This window comes from Dermacentor andersoni, chromosome 1, assembly GCF_023375885.2.
Source record: "Dermacentor andersoni chromosome 1, qqDerAnde1_hic_scaffold, whole genome shotgun sequence".
NCBI lineage: Eukaryota > Metazoa > Arthropoda > Arachnida > Ixodida > Ixodidae > Dermacentor > Dermacentor andersoni.
The window spans coordinates 61,531,643-61,553,027 of NC_092814.1; the positions used below are offsets into that span (position 1 = coordinate 61,531,643).

Genomic DNA, 21,385 nt, shown 5'->3' on the forward strand with positions numbered 1-21,385 from the left:
GCTTTGCCACAAGTTAATTTTCGCTCCATTTAGTTGTATGTTTCTCCTACATCGTCTCGTTTACCTAACCACTACTGTTGACTTTTCAGAACTTAGTGGCGCGGTATGCGACTGAATTGCAGCTGGATCCAGGTGTTGTGCTTGCTGTCTTCAGGCACTTGAGATGTCATGCCGTTGAAAAACTGGCGGCGAACAGAAAGTACCAAAGCACTGGCGTGGCTACATTGAGAGTAAGACTAGTCAACCCTCGTCAGGTTGGTAAACATGTTTGTCGTGATTTGTATCGAGTGGTTTCAGCGCTTGCTTGAGTGAACTCCTGTTGCCAAAGATTAGGACGCCTTTGTCTTTAGTAGGATTGTCATTTTGTCAAAACAACTATACAATTTTTTGCTTTGTCTTCTGTGGCTAAGTTAATGACAAACACGTATCAGTGCAGCAAGCGTCACCAATTTGTTAATTTCTTTTTTTCAGAAATTCGTTGTTGTCTTAAAGCGTTAAAATCCGTGTGTTATTGTTCACTGCTTGCTTAATACTCGGCACTCTTTCAAAAAGTTGTATTTACAGGTCTTGCTTGCAATTGGGTTCAGTCGACCTCTTAACAAAGGCTTTGTTCGATTCAAATAAGCATCTAATTCTCTTGCCCTAAAATGCTTAAGAATTTCCTCTGGACATGTTTAATATAGACAATCACTTCTGTAGCGGCTTTCATATATATAATAGCAATGGGTGTGATGTAGTGCTGCACTAAGCTACTCTTAAATCTTTCGTTCCATGGATTCGATTGAGGGAATGTCAGAATGAGTGGCTGTTACGAAATGCGCAACATGTATACCTAATCTTATTTTATAAAAACTGTTCCTACAGCATTGTTGCCCCTAGATTGCTCTTTTCCTTCTGCACTTCATGCCATCATAAACTCTTGCTGTGTGACTAGATTCCATCCAGTGTGACCATTTACATCCAAGCAGTCTTTAATGGGCCCCTCAATGCACAGGTTTGGGATTTGCAAACAAACTGGCCCAGTGCCAAGATTACACGATGATTATGTGTATAAGATATTAATAAGGTTTCAGAATAAATTAAAGTCCTTGCATCCTTATTCATGGTAACCACTGTTCTTGCTAGCAGAGGCATTGTGCATGTTGCTACCATGTTGTAAGCCCCACCTGCAGTGCATGCACCAGGAGCAACATGCGAGGTTCCCATGAAATAGTGTGCAACACTGCCACCAGATATTAGACGAAGTGAGAAGAAAACAAACGAACTGTGATGTAAATTTGACGAAGCTCTCGGCTTCATATGAAAGAAGGCACTGGAGGATTGTCACTTGTGGAATGTGGTATAGGCATTGGAAGAGCGCCTCTGGCATTTGGAGGGTACATCAACTACGCACCATTACCTATTCTACCATCTCTATTGCTAAATGTTTTTGGAAAATAATCGGTACTCGCTGAACACACTTTACAACTTCTACTGTTTAAAGGGTCCCTCACTAGGCCCCATAGCAAATTTTGGTTATGCGCTGGAAGTTGTGACCTTTAATTCTGCTGCAAAAATTTTTCAAGTGGCTCATTGATAGCCGACATAGAAATATTTCAGGAGGCGAGCTTCACCGCAAACATAGACGCTGTCTCCACTTGCCCCATCTAACCTCCGCAAGTGAAATTCCTTCCCTGCGTTCTCCCATATCAAACATCGAGAATTGCGTGCTCATATGTCACGGGCCCCGCCTTCATTTTTTTTTTCTCTCCTCTCTCTTTTGTGGCGCGGCACACTTCCGCTGACGGCGGCGTGTGCGAGCTGTTGCGATTGTCTTGTTTCGCGCAACACACGATTTTGCGAGCTGTGCATGAGGACACCTGACTAGCAGTATAAGTCTGTGCTACACGAATACTGAGGCAGACACAAGCGGATCAGAGCATGATCCCGCACTGGAACATGGTAGAAAATGACATTGTTTCGGTGTATGTGCGTGTGACTGCATGACATGGGAACAAGCAAATGAAGCGGAAGTACATCTCTTGCTGTGGTGCAAAGTAAAACAAAAACATGCAGCAATTCGGTTCGTGTGTTTTATTAACTAAGCTTTAATTCGCCTGTTCTAGCAACATATTAAACAAACAGATGTTTGCTTGAATAATTCTCGAAGTCTCGTGTCGCCACAAGTGACGTCACAGTGTGAACATGTGTACGTAGGCGCACTAGCACGTGTACATCGCCCTCTGGCTTGGAACATGGCGATCGCGAGGGGAAAGGCAAACGGCGTTGGGTTTGAAGTTTCAGATTTTTATTCGGCGTGTAGCGAAGTAATATTTAGCAGACACAATCGTTAGCCCGCATTGTATGCTCCGCGCTTGTCAGCCCAAAATGGCCAGACCTTGTGAAGGAGCCATCCCATTTAGACCAATGTTCTTTTTGTTTGACTTATGTAACTCGAGTAACGTAACTTCTCTACCCACTGTCGGAAGCCTACCATTTTTGCTCACAAGGTTGCTTTTTGCCAATCCCAACTACCTTTGGTTTTGGCTCTGATATGTCCAGCACAATATCTTATTGGCTGTCACATCGGGTTCTTTTAGTAGCTATAACCCATGAGTGTCCACTCGCAAACAGCTGGAGCGATCAGGAGGCAAGGTGGCAGAGAAAGACTACTAAGACCCTAGCACATCAAGCAGTACAGAAAACAACATAGCAACTGCAGGTAATTGTGTGCCAAAAAGCCGAGCAGAAAGATGTTTCATGTTGCCTTTCTGCCTGACTTTGTCACTAAGTCCAACATTGCCCTCGCCAGCTGATGGCTGCTGCTTTCTGCATGCCAATACAAATGTAACAGGAGGGGAAGTTGCAAAACAAAATTTGGCGCTTAGTAAATTCGTTAAGAATCATGCTCGTTGGAATCTTTCCTACCATATAACGCAAGCAAGAATTTGCCCATTTATGATCATTGAGTTCTGATAAATGGATACTTCTGCTCTGCTGTATGTGCTCTTACATTTTCATTGTACAGTCATACAAATGTTTAGTTTACCACAGCACTTATGTTGGTTTTATTTTGCGTGTTGGGTGGTTTACATTTATAATAAAAAAAATCTAACACGAAATAGGAATGCCGTGGAGGCCAGGCTGTCCCAGCACTGGCCTCCCCCCCCTCCCGTTAGTAACAACTATCTATGTTTACACAAGGTACTACTGCGATATAGCCTAATCTTGAATTGAATTCTGGGGTTTTACCTGCCAAAACCGCAATTTGATTACGAGGCACATACCCTAATCTTATGAACAAAGAAACCCTAAACAATGTCGGCCAACTTTTGCTCAACACTAGTGCTTCTTCACCTTGAGCAACACAGGTAGTTAATGACCCTCTGCTGTGCAGCTTGTTGCTAGTGTTACATTAACAATTACTGCTGTATCCGCCATAAGAATTTGTTTTAATTGTTTGTTTCAGCAACCACGCAAGGATTTTGAACTGATTGAAATTATGCTGCAAGAAAGTGGTCAGAAGCTACGAGAAGTAGTTGCTTCCATGTGTGGCATGGACCCATCCATGGTTAAATTAATCTCTGGTGGCAGGGTCATCCAAGATGGCGATTCCTTGCAAGATCAAGGTGTGAGGGTAAGTAATGTTGTGAATTACTTAAGGTCTGGCCTGCTTTCCTCATTGCATTTAATAAATGTATCTTACCTTGATAGCATAACGGGCAATTAATGGCACTGGTTCTTGTGGAAACTGCTGTTGAGTCAAGAGAGAGGGAAAGGCAGGAAGTCGAACTGAAGAATATTCGTGATGACGCTGGCCTTCTGTCCTCTGTTGATTCAGGCAAGTACTTTTGAGTTCTATGTACATTTGTAATTCGACCTTGTGCCTACGTGATTCTGATGGCTGACACCATGTAATTGACGAGGCCATGAAATTCAAGCCATGGCTAAATGTTCCAGTGTTACTTTATGTTATGCTACTTGGTTTCTGTTTTCAGATGACCCTGGTAGCAGCAGATATTATATGCAGATAGCTGACCAAACTGGAAAGCCTATTGCTCTCCCCATGGCTGAAAGGAAGGCACTTGGTGTTGCTATGGTCCTCCATGAGAAAGGCCGTGCAGCTTTGAAGCGGAAGAAGTACAGCGAGGCTTTGTTGCTGCTGCTTGAAGCAGACAAAGAGTTCAGGTCAGCGAAAGTTTGATTTTAAAAATTTGCACCATATGTTGCAGAGTATCTTCAGAAATAGGTCTTGCTCAATTTTAAGTGCAGCATTGTTTCACTAAGGTGGGGACTTATACCAGTGAGTTTGTAGGCAGCAGACAGGGTGAGCTGCGTTTATTTGAAAATCAAATCCAGGAACTCTGATTTCTCAGTCAAGCCTAGTTGCAAATTAACAATGGTTATCTTTTTATAAGTTCAGTTAGCTGTCCCAGCAAGTGCCCCATAAGTATTTCATATCGTGCAGTTGTTTATGACGGTGATTCTTTATGGAACTCTTCCTTCCACATTAAAAAAAAAAAAAGGCTTGCACTGTTAAAAAAAAATGCCCATATGGCAAACCTCAGCATTGCAGCTTTCAGACATGCCATAAATGACCTGTACTTTGTTTTGTGCTTCATAGTTAAATCTACTGATGAAGCAGCTACTTTCTTTAGGGCTTGCACTTTCAAAGATGGCCTAGTGCACGTTGGAATCAAAAAAGGAAAGTGATTTGACGTAACACTGACTCCATACATTAAGATTGTGATATATGGCTGAGCTGTTACAGAACTAGACCAGCCCACAACGAAACTCACATTTGTACTTTCTCATGCTTGCACTGCTTGAACTAATACAATTGTCACATGTTGGAAGCAAAAAATTATGACATTGTGTAATTGGACAGTTGTACAATGGGGCACCACAGAAAACTATCATTACGACTTCGCTTATAGGAGCACCAAATGGAGTTTGGGGTTTGAATCGGGCAAGCTACCTTCAGACTATAATGGGCTGCCTCAAACTTTCCTTGAACATTTTTCTTCTACATACATGGCAGCACTCGTCAATGTGATGGCTATCACCTTATTCCATATCTGACTGAATCGACCTGTAATTTTTGTGAGCAATGAACGATACTGCTGTTTTCAGACCACTTGTCAAATCTGAGAGTTTGTAGGCCTAGTACATAAGCTTTTTACCATTGCTAGTTGAAGAGGTGTCAATGAATCTACATCCAAAGCCCAGCCGATGTTTTTGCTTAGTTACTTTATTATTGACATATTACGAATTTATATTCCTACAGCGTATAAGCACAGTGTGCAAGGCTTCTTTCAGAAATTTGTACCAAGGGCCACTCCTAAGAACAAGAATTCTACTAGTCTTCACGACTCGTTGCCCGAGTAGAAGGTCTCGATATTGAATCCTGCAGTATAGATTTGGTATTTCCGAAATTTAAACAGCTTTGAAAGCAGTGCTGAAGTGCACTAGTGGGCTGCCATTTGGACTTTCTAAACATATTTGTAGGCTTCTAAATGCACACTGAAGAGCCGTTCCAGAGGTAGCTTGCTGCAGATACCCTTGCATTTAGAAAGACATCCTAGACCTTCTGGCTTGACACCTTCAAATATTGAAAGTACTACTAGTGTTAATTAGCTAAATATATAGATCAGAAAATGCTGGTGGCTCCTTCTTATAGCTAACAGCACACTGTTCATTTTGTTATACCTTGTATTCTCCTTGTTTTTACTTGGTGCATATTTTTCTGGACATAGATGTGGTTGTGACAATGAATAGTCATTATTACATCACAGGGTAAATCCATAAAGCAATAATATAAAGGATAAATATAATTGCATGTAGGTGCGTTGTTTGTTTCTGCATTTGAGCCCCAGTACGAACACCCTTTGAATGTGGAAGTGCCTTCTTGTAGGACCTGCAATTCAGAGCTCCTGACAAAAGTGGACAACTATGCACTGCTATGCCTTGACATTGCCTGGTGCTACCTCTCATTGAGAAGTGTTGACCAATTGTTCGACGCAGAGGCACGACTCAAGGAATGCGAAAATGGCTTTCGTCGCTCCTATGGCGAGAATCTGGAACGCCTCACTGCAATCAAGGCACGTTACTAAGGAGCAGAGCTCTAGCAACACTGTTCTTGTGCATGCACTCCTGTTAGCACACCTGCTATAGTGACAGGAAAGCTGATGTCGTGTTAGTTGAGTTTCTCGTGACAGTATTGGTGCATGCAAAAGTTCTACTTGAGAAATGAGACATGAGCCAGAAAATTAAGAGTAATGTAAGGGGAAACATAGTACACTATCAACACTTCACAGTGGCACTACCTTGTTGCAGAAACTTTTCTTTTGCTTCTGTTTAGATTTATTCAGTCTATTTCCACTTTGATTCAAGAATTCATGTTGAGTCAGTTCTCATTATTTCAAACTTTGCAAAACCATAAGATTGGTTTGAATGGTTCTAAAGTTAATATTCAGGAAAGTGTTTATAAAGCATGGGCACCTTTTGTGACTAACCTGAACATTGTGAATTTAAATCTGATGACAAATGACTACTGTACGCTAAAAACATTGAAATTACTGTCTACTCTGTCGTAAAAATTTAAGTGCATATGGAAGTGTAAGTAAAGACTGAAGGAAATTTTGTCATTAAGTGTAGTGTTACTGTAAAAGAGGATATGCAAAATTCACAAGTGCACTTCTCCGCAAGTCAGACTGACCTAACCAACATGGCAGGTTTCAGGCTAGTACCATAAATAAAATGTCTGCATGTAAACCAGTGCCGCCATTATTGTTGCCTTCTGTCTTGCACCATCATACCTTCGGAAATGTCTCTCTCAGCTTCACCAGTGCTGCTAGTGCGAGCTCAGCCGTATTAGCTAGGGTACGTAGGATGCATAGAAAAGCCTGCTTACAGAATTTTGCATATTTCATACCTGCCAACTCTCCCAAATTTTGACCAGTCCATGCGCTTATACGGACATGGCCATAAATTTCCCAAAAACTGCCCAACCCCACTGCAAAAAAAATACATAAAATATATTGCATAATGCAGCTAAGCTGCATCATCAGTGTAGGCTTAACTCAGTTCACTTCAGATTGAGACTTGTTAGGGAGTGCTCGCGAGGCAAAGCTGTAATCTGTGTTGCTCATTGACCGTTGTCTTTGTCAGCTTTGCCGCAGTACAGTAGTGTTACGTGGTGAAGCATATTAAGACTGGAAAGGAGTTGCTCTCACAGTATCACTGGAGGGTATACGTTCCTTAATTTTGCACCTGTGCGTGCATCGTCTCTAGTCACAGTACGAGTACCGAGGTGTGTAATAACTGTACTGGCAGCCATTCAGAGCTGGTTCCGACATTGCTGTGACCCAGAAAAGAAATGTTTGTTTTGTTTTTCTTCTTGATAATTTGTGATACTTTGTTTAGCAGATGAAGAACTGCAACCAGGTTTTAAGTCGGTTTTTGTGAAATATTTGGGCAGTTTCGAATATTTGAACATACTGAATAGTTCCATTTCGAATACACATAGTTAGTGTGTAATATGTGATTTGTATGCGAAACTTTGAATATTCATCCACACTTAAAATTTAACAATGCAGACATTAAAAACTTATTTATACTGTAATGGAGCTTGTTTATATTGCTACTGCTTTTGAGGGGATTCCACATTGAAGATCTTTAGGCCTGATGCCAGCAGCTGGGCAGGTCATTGAAGGAACTATTAGGTGGTTGTGCAAGCTGTATATAGTTACATGTGGGTGTGACAAGATGCAAGTGTGCAGTAAATCAAATTGCATAAGACTTCAAGAAAATTCCTGCTCAATTGTTCTTGTCAAGTGTGCCTACCTGAGCTTATGATCAATAACAGCAAGTTTCACATAGTATTTATTTGAAATTGCGGCTTGGAGATGCATGCTTCGTTAGATTTTGCTTTGATTATGCATTTGTTCCATGTTAAGTGAGTGAAGGGGGTCAAAATACTCGGGCACATTCTTCAGCATTTCTGAAAGGCCACCTCCACAGCAGATGGCCACATCTGGCTGAGGCTTACTTTCTGTTCAATTCAGCTGTAGTTGTGAATAAAAGGCAAATCAAGGGCCCATCTCACTTTGGAAACCACAACACAGTCATCATGAAGGCCATAATAAAAGTTCCACTTTACTGCCACTATTATGGTGTGTGTGCTTCAGAGGAGACAAAATAAATATCTGCTATGGAGGTGTCTGATCCAGAAGGTTTCAAAACTGAAACTTGCACTTGCTGTATTTCAGTTGGCTGCAAGAATATTTCTCAAGTTAAGACATCTGAAGGTTTATTCAAAGTGACGTTGGATTGCTGTATTTTGGCTTTATTGCAATAGCAATTATGTGAGCACTCCTGGCAAAGTTTTTGTCATCGGCATTGTAGTTGGGGTCCGTGTGAATTCTTAGTATGCTTGGTAAACGATAAAAAAGGGGGTTAACTGAGGGGCCCGATTTTTATTAGTCGTATCGTAAGAAGCCAACAAACACTGACACCGAGGATAGCATAGGGGAAATTACTTTTGAAATTAAAGTGGATGAAAAACCAAGTTGCTGCAGGTGGGGAACGATCCCACAACCTTCGCATTTCGCGTGCGATGCTCTCCCAATTGAGCTACTGCGACGCCATTACCCCATACACTTTCTTGGGTATTCATGTTTCCTAGTAGAACCCTGGGAGTTTTAGCCAGCTGCTCGGACATAATCTAATAGATTTAATATTTCACTGGGTGCTGAATAATGCCAGATACCTTTTTTTTTTTTTTTCTCTGGTCCCGAAACTGCTGCCTCAGTTTCATATAGAGCCAACACATGCCGCTAGAGGCGCAACTGTGCATGAGTGGGCATGCGAATGCTGCTACCGCAGTGGGTGTGTGTGGGGCAGCCTTGGCTTTATAGCTTTCTAAACTTCCTCAACCATTGCTTTACTTTCACGTACCTGCTTGTAACATTCCACATGCATCAATAACAGCCCGAGTGTGTCTTCTGCCATGAAATGAGCCCCCGTGAAATAAAGTAGCGGCTTATAACATGCAGCTTGCGGCGGTCAACAAGAAAATTTCTGGGATTTTACAAGCCAAAACCCCGATATGCTTGAGACACTCCATAGTAGGGGACTCCAGATTAATTTTAACTACCTGGGGTCCTTTTATATGCACCTAAATCTAAATAAACGAGCGTTTTTTGCATTTCGCCACCATGGAATTGGCGGCCGCCGTGGCCAGGCGATGTGTCCAGATTTGTTACGCCATTCGCCGCTTTGATAGGTTCAGATTTTTAATATTTGCCTTAATTTAAACACCGCGCATTCACAACAAAGTGCCAGTACTGTCGTTCGCAAACAGCTGGGCTGCTGAATCCTCACTCACCCCTAAGTATGTGCCAATTTTCAGTTGCACATAGCACCAGGTTGTTCGCCGAGCACAGCTGTTCATCTTCTGTTAAACCGTGAGCAGTATCTTATCAGGAGATCAAAACAATGCAACTTATACTGCAAGGGCTGCTTCCATAGAATGACTTTGTTTAATGACAAAGAAAGAAAACTGAGCTGCTCCATGCACTTCAGATCTCTCGGCAAGGCAATGCCATTTCTGAATGCAATTCAGGTAGGATAATTGTAGGACAATGCTCGCAACTAAATGTCTTTGGTACGACTTTTAGCGTAGGATTAAGGTGACCTAAGGTGATTAAGACATAGGATTAAGGTGAAGTGTTAAGACCTGAAGAGTTTAAACTATATTGTAATTAGGCAATTCTCTTAGCAAGCAGTTGTTTAGAAGTGTCAGTATTCCCAGCACTTATTCATGCTGCTTGTGGTTTCGGTACAGAAACGAGACTAGGTATTGTGGTTCTTAATCTGCAACTATTTACAAGAGGTTAAAATATTCTAATCGCCGGTCCCGATATTATCATGGTCAATAAATTGGGGGGAAAACTTTGTAATTTAACCGTAAAAAGAACTGAGTCTCTGTCAGTGCTTCGCCCTTTGGGTGAAACTGTCACCTTTTTATCTATCTATTTATTGTACACATTTGCATTACAGCCAAATATAACAGATTTTGTGGAGTTAATTGCTGCAATTTCAAGTTCTTATGTGCCATCAGTGAGCAGTAACTTTTGAGCATGAAAGATTTGCATAGTAGTCTACAGAATCCTGTGACAGAAAAAACTCTGTGCTTCAATAGTTTGAAATAGTAAATCTAGTAATTAAAGTGTTCGCTCGAAGTTCCTTAGGGAAGCATGCAATGAGTGCACAAGTCATAAAGCAGCACCATGAGTTGTTAGAACATCTAGAACATGATTCACTCCGAGCCTGGAGAATTCTTGAATCGGTTATCTCCTGTTCCATTTTATGAATATTTGTGCCTTGCCCAGTGTTTCCACAGCAATCGGTCTGTGTTTGGAACAACTGTGGTTGGTCTTGTCCGGGTCAACAATACCGATCAAAACCATTTGGTGACAGAGGGAACGGCGCTAAAAGCAGCGCGTAATGAAAGTGCAATAGGACATGTGTGAAGATCGGAGCAGTTACCCGAAGGAAGGTACGCAGTTCATGTCGGATAAGTGTGTTCATGCATTTACATACGCAGTTGCAAACTTTCTGTCGGTATGCAACCTTAACCCTTCGAGTGTAGTTTTTTTTTTTTTTTTTTTTTTTGCCAAATGTGACCGCCCAGGGTCGATTTTTTTTTATTTGATTCCGATTCTTCTTGGGGACTTATTTCTAAAAACATTTACCGTAATTTTTCTAGGGTGACCATAAAGTGAGAGTGAGAAAAAAATAATTTGCGTTGGTATATATGTACTCTTCATTCATGAATAACAATAAAAAAGGAAATAAACTTATAAGAATTAAAAATTTGATGCATTGTTATACGCATTAGTTCAAAGCTTTGAAAATGCGCACACGAGAATATTTTGCAAGACTCAAATGTTCCTGCTCTTAGACTAATATGTACATCCATAGCATGATCGAAGTGCGTAGGTGTGTGCACTCAAGAATACTGTGCGATTGTGTGCCCGTTAAAAAAGCAAAGCGTGTGAAAAACTTCCGTTAATCTTCATCTTATCGCCAACCAGAGGCAATTAGTTTTCACGAGTGTCAAAAAAAAGAAATAAAAGCAACAGAAACGCATGCAAGGCGGCATCCTTCCTATGCGAGCACTAAACGCGCTAGAAACAAGCGGTACGAGTGATTAGTAATGAGATAGCCATCAGTTTTGCAAGCGAAAGAAGCTGAAACCGCCCGCGGAACAAAAGCATAACCGCCGCCCGCCCGCCCGCCAGTGCATGAGTGGTAGTATAACCATGCAACGAAAAGCAAGAGAGGGAGGTGCGCGAAAATTTCCTGTATTCCCACATAGTGGCAGCACATGATAGAAAAGAAAAATTTGGGAAATTGGCGCACTTTTTAAACATAGACGGCGCCGTAAAGATACGGCATCGACATTTTTTGGACTTGTTCGCGGCACCGTATATTTACGTCATTGACCCTCAAAGGGTTAAGCACATAAATGAACTTCTACACACGCTTGCGGTAGTAGCTGGCTGGTTGCTTGTAGACCCAAATGGCGCTTTTACAGCCGTCAAATACTGTACGTGTGATTATTTCAAAGCTGATCGTTCATTAGCCATTCGTATGAAGATATAGCCACAAGCTTTTTCTACAGGCAAATTTCTAACAGCACTAAATGACCGAGACAAGCAAGACAACATGTGCACCCACACCGTATGGTGGCCTCTTGTTCCAAACGCTTTTTGTAGATTATCATCAATCTTTTGCCATAGCTACGAGCATTGTTGGCGAGTGCAATACACATTTTGTCTTGCGGTAAAGTATCTCGAAGCACATGTCATTTCGAATGCACCCAAGACTCTTGCCGTCTTTTTGTCTTATGCCTGACGACACAAATGGTTCTAGCGCAGTTGTAATTTTCTGCCTGTCTTATGCTTGGGCACTTGGCTTTGTTCTTTCTAACCTACCAATTTTTATGCAGCTGTTTACAAAAGTTGCCTACTTACCCAAATTAGTCGGTTTGCAACATACCCTGCGTGGTATACACCGTCCGTGCTAAGACAAGCTTAATTGGTTGCTCCTGACGGTTGACCTGTCTTTCTTCACTGTTCAGCAGCAATTACTGATTGCACAGTAATAGCAGCCTGCACCAAATGGCTGCACATTACTGCTGTGGTGTCCCTAGTGTTCCAGAAAGGCCAATTTTTTTCTGCTCCAAATCCCAAATTGGCTTGACCACTACTGCATGTTGGATAAAAGTTCACTTTATCTACAAAACGAAATTTGTTTTTCATGTACATCGGTTATTAGGTGAAATAAGGTAACAAAATTCCACTAAGTACACGTTTTGTGTCATAGTGCTCCTGTATGGTGCCATAACTTCACACCATAATTTAGCAGTGATTCACTGGCAGATGTGAAGCAACTTATATTCTGATTGTTCTAGGGCAACAAGAGCTTGATGATCAAAGTGCTAGGTTCATTAGCCTATGATTTTGCAAATTGTAAAATCAAGGTTACTTCCTCCTCAGTTCTCGCTGAGGGGTTTCTTCATATGTACACATACCCGTATGGCTGTATCATCACGAGTGCTCTTGATGCTGCACCCTACGAAGACAGCAGAAAAGAAATGCTGCCCGTAGGAAAGCTCGTAAATATTTTTGGGTATCGTTTTCAAAAACTAAAAGCATCACATTTTTGACTTCATGTCTTCTTTGTTTTTTCCGTGTGTGTTAAGTGAACTTTCAGACTAATGAGCAGTGTCATCATGCCTAGCTTTATTAATACACCAGCAAATTTTGCTCTGTAATGTCAGTGACATAAGTTCTGGTATTTTGAGTAAACTTTACTCAAAACGTATACTCAAACGAATAAACGTACCCTCTAAGCGTGACCCTTGTAGTGTTTCTGCAATCAAAATAAATCTCAATGCACCTTTAAAACAGCCATGATGCCAACAAACTGGTGAACATTGAGTGCATTCATTGCACTCTAAATTTATATTTGAACATTTTTTGTATCGCATTTGAACTTTGTATGGTTAGTGTGTCCAGACTATGCTGCAAACGCATTTGCCAACTGTCGCAGTGCCTACAATATACTGAGTGGTGTGCCGAGTGCTGACCACTGATGATGCCTGTAGGCCGCACGGTCGGCAGTCCCTACGGGCATTGCCGTCCAGAGGGCTGCCCATGATACCGTGAAAGCGTCATTTATTATTGAATAATCGGCGTAATTATGCGGACAGACAAAAATCAGTTCTGTGCACGGGCATGTTGTACCAACGCCTGTAGCTAGGAGACCTGCATGGTGCCGTACTGCAGCGCATTGCGACGTCCAACGGCGGGTATCACTTGGGGGCCCGCGCTCGGCACAAGTCAGTATATTCTAGATACTATAGCATGGTCAATGTGCACAGTATATGCATAGTTTTGCCTTGCGTGTGCGTCTCGGCAGTTAACCAGAGAATTCCTCCATGTTAGTATTTCTTTCTCATGCTGGTCACATACAGTTGCCGACCGATAATAACGGGGACCTCTTAATGTCTGAATAATAGTCCGACATATTGGATTCACCGGGAAACAAGTGACATTATTCCACAAGTGGCAACAAAAAATGTGCCGTGCTGTACTGCACAAGATATTCTGCCTTCTCGAAAAGTGCAGAGACCAGTATACCAATAATTCTGGCTTCGGCCTAGTTGCGGTGATGCCTATATGGTTAAGCATCTGAAATGCGTGATGGCAGCCTCGGCAAAGAATACAGGGTGTGTCCGGAAAGTAATGAAATTTTATCTGTAAAAAAAAAAAAAAAAAGTTTATTCAAGATATCATTACAAATGTTTAGAATTCTTTGTAGTAGGCTCTTCTTGCATCTGCACATTTTTGCCAGTGACTCTGCCATGCACTGTATACATCCTGGAAGGCGTCGACGGGAACCTCTTTTAGAGTCTTTGTCATGGCGGTTTGGATGGCTTCGATAGTCCCAAAGCGGACTCCTTTCAGGGCGCTCTTGGTTCTCTGGAAGAGAAAAAAGTCCGCCAGAGCCAGGTCAGGTCTATAGGGGGGCTGTGGCAGCGTCGCCAAGTTGTACTTGGCCATGAACTCCCATACACACAGAGAAGTGTGGCTGGGAGTGTTGTCATGGTGCAACTGCCAGGTATCGGCGATATCCTTTCACGCTTGGAGGACCCTTTTTCTCAATCTCGAGCACATCCTCGTAGTAGGCAACGTTGACTGTCTGCCATTGGGGTATGAATTCTTTGTGAACCACACCCTTGGCTTTGAAAAAAAGACAATTAGCATTGTTTTCACTTTCAACTTGCTCATTCTTGCCTTTTTGGGGTGAGGGGACCCGAGTTGTGCTATTTGTAACTTTGGCGCTTCATCTTGGGATTGTACTCCGATACCCATGTTTCATTGCCAGTAATGACACTGTCCAAGGTTCAATTTGCACGCGTTAAAAAGTGGTTCTTATGGTCATCAGTGAACGGTTTGGGGACCGGCTTGGCGCACACTTTCTGCATGTTCAAATTGTCGCTTACAATGTCGTGCATGGTGATTTTCAGAATATTGAGTCTCTGCTATCATCCGCACACTCATTTGACGGTCGGTGTTCGAAAGATAATGAAAGTGAGACACATTTTCATCAAGTTTACTCGTTGGTGGCCGTCCAGAGCGGGATTCATCTTCCACATTTTCTCGGCCCCCTTTAAACGCCTTCAACCACCTTGAAACTTGAGAATGACAAAGCAGAATTCCCATAGGCTTGCTGAATCATTTGGTAGGTATCGGCAAGAATATTGTAAAGTTTAGCACCGAACTTGATCGCATGCCGTTCACGTGCGGATACTATCGCACGTCTTGACAGAGCACTATCGGGAGGGTCACGGAAACAGCGATCCTTACGCTCCCGGAGCTTGGAGCACACTGCACACAATGATGAAAAGCTACGAGTCCCCCCAACCTAACCAACCAATCCGATCATGGTACGTCCAATAGCAGCGCCGGAAAAAAAAATAATTGCAATACTTTCCAGACACACTGTATAACCACCAACGTGTGTGTGAGTACAGCATCTCCACGAACCCTGTCGCGATAAGCATCTTCTACTATCTGCTCGGCAGTACGTAGGACGTAGTGCCGTTGTAAGCTTGCTGCATGCTTTTAATAGGCGATATCCCAGAAGCACCACCATTCCCTGCCGCCTCTGAGCGGGAGCTCTTCAAGGGCACATTGCTTACGGAAATGAAAGCAGTGCACTGTCGCATTGTTGGCGTAATAAAATCTGAGCTGCATACATGCACGGCCAGAAGCGCTGTGGCCACAAAGAAAGCCGACTACACAGATTCTGCAACCTGCTGACAAATGCTCATACGATAGAGCAAGCATAACTGCATACTGATGCCGTGCACTTAGTAGACGATGCGCTGCACACAAATTACACAAGATGATCAGCACTATGCGGTAGCAGGTACCTTGTTTCAATAGTTTCAGCTTGTCCATTATTGGCGGCATGCACAGGTGTACTGAGAATTTTAATAGATAGGTGGGAGGCATAAATGTGAGTTACTTGACAGGTGGTCTCACGTTGTCATGAAGAGTTGAACCAAGCAAACGCCTAATATGCATCAACCAAGTGTATTCTACTTGGCTGCTGGTGTAACTTCTGCGCCACCAGGTGGCTGCACTGCTCCAGCCGCTCACGTTTCTGCCATTCGGGTGAAACAGTCTGACTGGATTTACTGGAACACTGGACAAGCTAAAACTATTGAAGTGGCGTTGGTTTTGTTCAGTAGCACATTGTTGTACAAACTTGCATCGGGGAAAGCCGAACAAGTCATCCGCTGTGCTCCCTGCCCAAGTTTTGGAATGCTGCTCGCCTTTTTTCTACTGCATTCATGCGACAGCTGTGACATTTTTCACCGCTGTGGAAAATATGCAAACTGGTAGTGTATACTTTAGGTAACACTTGCTGTAGCATTGCATATATTTCTTTGTAAGAAGTGGTGCAGCGCACATCAAGAGATGCAAAATTGTACTTAGCAGTTACGTACTATCATTAAGTGCGTAGTTGTGCCATGTTGCTGCCAGGTACATGTATTAACATGGTTTTACTGTAATGTGTGAACAAATACAGTGTCTATGGGGCCAGTGGCAGGGCCACGAAGCTGTTCGACTAATTGAGCTTGTCCGCATAATTGGCCGGCGACTGTGAGCTGCACTGCAATAAGAATTATGTGCTGAATGCCTGCGTGCACTTGTGCGGCGCAACTGGCAGTTGTATGCTGTCTAGTTTTGTCACTGAAAACATTTGTGTTTACCAAGTCCTGGACGCAAAAATTTTATTGGAGGTGGGTTGAGGATTGTTTCGTCAGTTTGAACTGTCTTGTAACATCATTGAAATGCTAAATATTTGGGATTCATTTTGCAACTTAGTTTGTTTTCTTCCATTTATTGTGCATCATTTTTTGTTTGATCGCCATCTGAGAGGCCTTGTACAATACTTCCGTATTTGTTTATGAAAGTTGCATTGGGTGGCAATAGTGGTAGTAATTAACTTGTATTTATGTCTATGCAGGTAAGAAAGTTATTTTTAATACACCATAGTTTCTGGATGTCATCACTAAATGTGTCTTTCATTAATGTTGTTCGTTATTAATTTGGTGTGATTACTTCACCCATAGGGTGGCACCAACAAGGAAGCAGCCCTCTTCTGCCGTTTACATATGCTACAAGGCATCGTGGCCTTTCACCAGGAGCATTATCCTCAGGCACGGCAGTATCTACAAAAGGCAGCTGATCTCATTTCACGGCTCAAGCTTGACGACTCGAAACTAGCACAGGTATGTTCTTGTGGGCCGACCTTATGCATGTGGTGTGCAAGCAGCAAAGTAATTGTTTGGCATCACCTATGTCGAACCTTAAATTAGGGGCATAGCTTTTGCCGCTTACTTTGTGAGTGGCTCATTGTATTATTGCACACACCATTCTCTGCAAATTAGCAATGTCTGATTCCAATGGGATAGGCTCATTACAATCTAATATGTGACCACCCACTGTTTTTTTTTTTATTGTCTTAAGTAAAACCTTGTTAATTCAGATTTCACGAGACTGAGAAAAATGTCCAAATTAATGCATCTCGAATTATTGAGGGCATCAAATAAACAAACAAATGCTTATACATCAATGCACTTTCATTTACGGAATGATCAAATCCTGTTCTGCACTGCTTTCATGCAAAATAGAAATCTGCAATTCTCGTAATGGCTGAGTGATTGGTGCTCACAGCAGTGAAGGCCTCGCAACTTCCTTCGCAGCGCCGCCGCTGTGCGCGCGGTCATCTGACACACGTTTTTACTACCTTACGCACATCCTGATTATTTTTTGGCCAGTGAGCTGGTCGCAAACAAATCGTGCATCGCGATGTAGCTGTTGCTCTTCATCCTCGGCAGCTTTGCATTAAGCCAAAATGAAACTATTTGCCACAACTGCTGCGGACGAATCTGCAGCCGCTGTCGAGGTGATCATGGACGGTGACGTGGTTCTGAGGGCAAGTGACTCGCGCGTGCACCAAGTCGAAACAAAAGTATTGTTTGCGGCAACCACTGCGGACGAACCTGCGGACGCTATCAGCTCTATCATGGCTGACGACTACGCAGTTATAAAGGCACATTGCAGGTGCGTGTACTGAGTCAGGTTGAAACTGTTTGCCCCAACTGCTACGGAAGAAACCGCGGCGGCTATGGATGTGATCATGGACTGTGATTACGTAGCTATGAAGGTGTGTAGCAGATGGTTGCAGAGTCAAACCAAAACTTTGTTTGCAGCAAACCGCTGTGGACGAAACCGTTGTGGCTTTGACGCAATGATGGTCAGCGACTATACGGCAACTACGCAGTTACGAAGGCACGTCCACCAACGTGGCAGTAAATGCAAGAATAAAGGCCTTTACGGCCTGTCCTTTACGTATGATTTCCACTGATGACTATGGTGATGGGGAGATACGGAGTCCACTTCTCCGTTTCGGTTGGACGCTAGCGCCATTTTTGCTCTTCTGCACTGCACATTTGCGGTGCTCCGCGCTCACCTAGCTTGGAGAGTTGACCGAATCAACTGATGTGCAGCCAAATACGTCCGAATTAACGATGGTTTACAATAAATTATGCATAGGCCAGCTGGGATTAGAGCATGCGTCTGCCATCGAATTATCGTATTTACTCGCATAATGATAGCAGTTTTTTGTCTAAACGTTGACGCAAATTCAGGGGTGCGATCATTATGCAAGTACTTGACGTAGTAGTTTTGCGGAAACCCGCAAGGTGGAGAGAAGTAATTAATAAAGGGAAAATCGGACATCCACCCGTTCGTAGCAATTGCTACAAAGGAAACCCATACGGGTTCCTCGAAAGAAAAGCCTGAGTTGAAGGAAAATTCGTCCTGGTCCGTGACTCGAACCCGGGACCACCGCCTTTCCGGGGCAGTTTCCTTTGTAGCAATTGCTACGAACAGGTGAATGTCTGATTTTCCCTTTATTAATTATGCAAGTACATACGCTAATAAGGTTTTACTGTACATTCAAGCAGATGCCAAATCTCTGCCAAATCGCTGTTTGTCAAGTTGATACAGTAGAACGTAATTGTAACAAATCGCCGTGTAATGACTTGCTCTACATACATCAAACGCAAAACTACTTCAGCAATATTTCTTTTTATAGCGAACTTGAAGCTGGATATATTGAACTTGTAGTACCTGCGACCTGCATTATAAAGCTGCTTGCAGCATGATAGAAACTTTTTTCTAAGCATACTTTTATGCGATTGTGCACGCATTCTTTTTTAGATTGAGGTTGATGGTATGTTCCCTCATGGTCGGTTTCACAGCATGGTTGTACATTGTACCTCTAATTGTCATGCCCAATGACGGGTAATGGGTCAGTGTATAATGAACATGTTATAAAGGTTTGTTGTAAATAGGTAGGTTTGAATGTATTTAGTCACTTGATATGTGAAACTATTCTTACTGCACTAAGCAGCTAATTATACTCTTCTTTTATACTCTCGTCATCTTAACAGCAGTGCCTCTATAGCATTGGCAGGGGATGCTGCAGAACCTGCTGGATGCCCAGCCGGGCTAGGGCTGGGCAAAGATACATCAAAATTGTATCATAATACAGAAACGCGATACTAGAGGATAAAATGCATCCGATATGATACTTGCGATTTGTAGCTTGGAATACTTTGATACGTTTGTTACTTTCTCATTACAACTCCAGTGTAGGGGTCACTGCAAGTTTAAAATAGTTGTGTAGCAAGTTCATCTTCTGCCTTTCACCTTTCTAAGTAGTTTCACTAACACGTAAAAATATTTTTGATGTTCTGACAAAGTACATCATTTCACAACAATCTGTGAGGGTGGCAGTACTTGGATCGGATAAATAAAGGTACGCTGTGCAATAAGTTATTTTTTTATGCTGCCTTTATCAGCGGGATGAGGCACTGCTCTGTGCCCAATCATAGAATGTGTCCGTGTTTTATTTTTCCCTGTGTTTCTACAATAGTTTGTTTTATTACGCATTGGTGCTAAGGCTTCACCAATTGCGCCAAACTGTGTAGAAAGGCGAACCCTACTGCATTGTGCTACATTTCAGAAAAACGTGAAACATCTGCAACCTCTGTGCCGAAAGGGTTTTTTTGGTCGTTTTTATTGTTTGGATTGAGTTTATGAACCAAGTGACCACTTCTTGCTTTTCACTTGGCTTGCCCACTATAAAAGCCCTCTATAATATTGTTTGCAATAGCTTTCACAAACCTGCTCCAATGGTCGAAAAGCTGCTCCAAAATGGCGTGCGTCAGTAGCATCACTGACTACGTAATTGTCCCCAGCTGCAGTGCACTATTCCGTGTGTTCCAGCTGACATTAGGCAAACTGTTAGACGAAAAAAAGGAAGACGTGGTGAAAGATATGGCTCCATGACCTATTGTGTTCAGTCGTCGGAAATGTTTAGAACAAACCAGCCTAGTATCAATCACCTTTGCCCAATGTGCAAGTGCTCTGGTTCTTTCAGTAAACGATGAAATGTGTGTGTGGTGTTACGCCTCCCTATATCACCCATGTGGTGTGATATAGGGAGGCGTAATCATTACAAATCGTCACGTTTAAGAGCTTTGTCCTTCGTTCTTCTGGATAATCCTTCATAGACTACTATACAATAAAGAGCTTTGCTATTTCTTCACATGTACTGACATTTAGGGATGTCTGGATGTTGTCTAGGTTCGCTCTGCAATGCACTCAAAAGCAGATTTGAGCACATACCTTTCAAAGTAGTTTTATTAAGTACATGACTCGTCATGCTGTCAGTGAGGCTGCACAATTTAGTCTAATTTGGAGGAAAATATAATTTCCTTCTCTGTTGGTAGCTCCTCTGGACATTGTCTAAAGGTCGCAAGTCTTCATCAACATCTAGAATGTTGCACAGGGTACGAAGATATCCGACAAAAAAGAAAGGAAAAGCACTAACGCCGTGGTCGGTTATCATACGAAGACTGGCAGGGGTCACTTCACGTACATTATCACGCTTTGTACACGCTTTTGACCATGCACTAATTTCGCTGGTTCCAGAGCACTTCTGGGAGCAAGGTTACATACTTTGTTGTAGGTGTAGTCTGAATTTCGCACATTTTATTAATTTATAAACGTGCAGGGAATTCAAGGAAAGCAGAAAAAAAAAACGTTTATTTAAGCTTGCTTTCTAATGTTGCCACAGGTGTGACCATGCTGTTTGTTTTGGTGCATAAGTAATGTTTCTTTAGTGAGATGGCACTGCAAACATGCAGATTGCCAGAGCGGAAGCACAAGATTCGGGTACACCGAACAAAAGAATGCCTTGTTTTGAACAAATGAATGCATTTGTAGAATGTGCACAATTCTGTGCATAGGGTCGTACAGGGTTAATAAGTACTTTTTGCTTCGAGTTCACTGGTAACGAAGAAAATTATTCGCAAAAAGCCAGTTAAACCCCTTGAATCAATCTGTAGTGTAGCAACCTCTTACAACTACGTTGTCGTCGATACCATCTGAAGTCTGCTTGCAAGAATGCATCAGTTTTACTTTAATGAACAGTTTCTGCAGCTTGGCATGGGGTATACTTGTAACTTGCGATAATTTAACGTTGGTATGTTACACTGAAATTATCAAAATATTAATGGCACCGTAAGTAACACTACATATTTCAATCACTGCAGCATGGGAATTTGTCGAAAAAGTTGGAACGCAGCCTAGAGTTTAATGTTAAACTGATTTGATTACAACACACAAGGACAAAGTGCGCTCCTTGACATTATAAGTCAAATTATGGGGTTTAACGTCTTGAA

At 42.3% G+C, this 21,385-nt stretch overlaps 1 protein-coding gene and 1 long non-coding RNA gene across 4 annotated transcripts in view; one reads left to right on the plus strand and one right to left on the minus strand.

Moving 5' to 3' along the window:
* LOC126544112 (NEDD8 ultimate buster 1-like) overlaps positions 1 to 21,385 on the plus strand; it is a 56,979-nt gene that overhangs the window by 21,865 nt on the left and 13,729 nt on the right. For 2 of the 3 annotated variants that reach the window (XM_050191334.3, XM_050191331.3), the window contains exons 2-7: positions 90 to 254; positions 3,449 to 3,616; positions 3,694 to 3,820; positions 3,978 to 4,167; positions 5,894 to 6,080; positions 16,700 to 16,858. In XM_050191334.3, coding sequence (XP_050047291.1) covers positions 90 to 254; positions 3,449 to 3,616; positions 3,694 to 3,820; positions 3,978 to 4,167; positions 5,894 to 6,080; positions 16,700 to 16,858 — 996 coding nt within the window. The remainder of the gene's footprint in view (positions 1 to 89; positions 255 to 3,448; positions 3,617 to 3,693; positions 3,821 to 3,977; positions 4,168 to 5,893; positions 6,081 to 16,699; positions 16,859 to 21,385) is intronic. The other variant, XM_055061548.2, reaches the window with a different exon arrangement.
* On the minus strand, positions 13,814 to 20,028 carry LOC129380493 (uncharacterized). The gene is made up of 2 exons (XR_008608562.1): positions 19,824 to 20,028; positions 13,814 to 14,033 (listed from the first exon to the last, which is right to left on the minus strand). It is a non-coding gene; the product is annotated as an uncharacterized lncRNA (long non-coding RNA).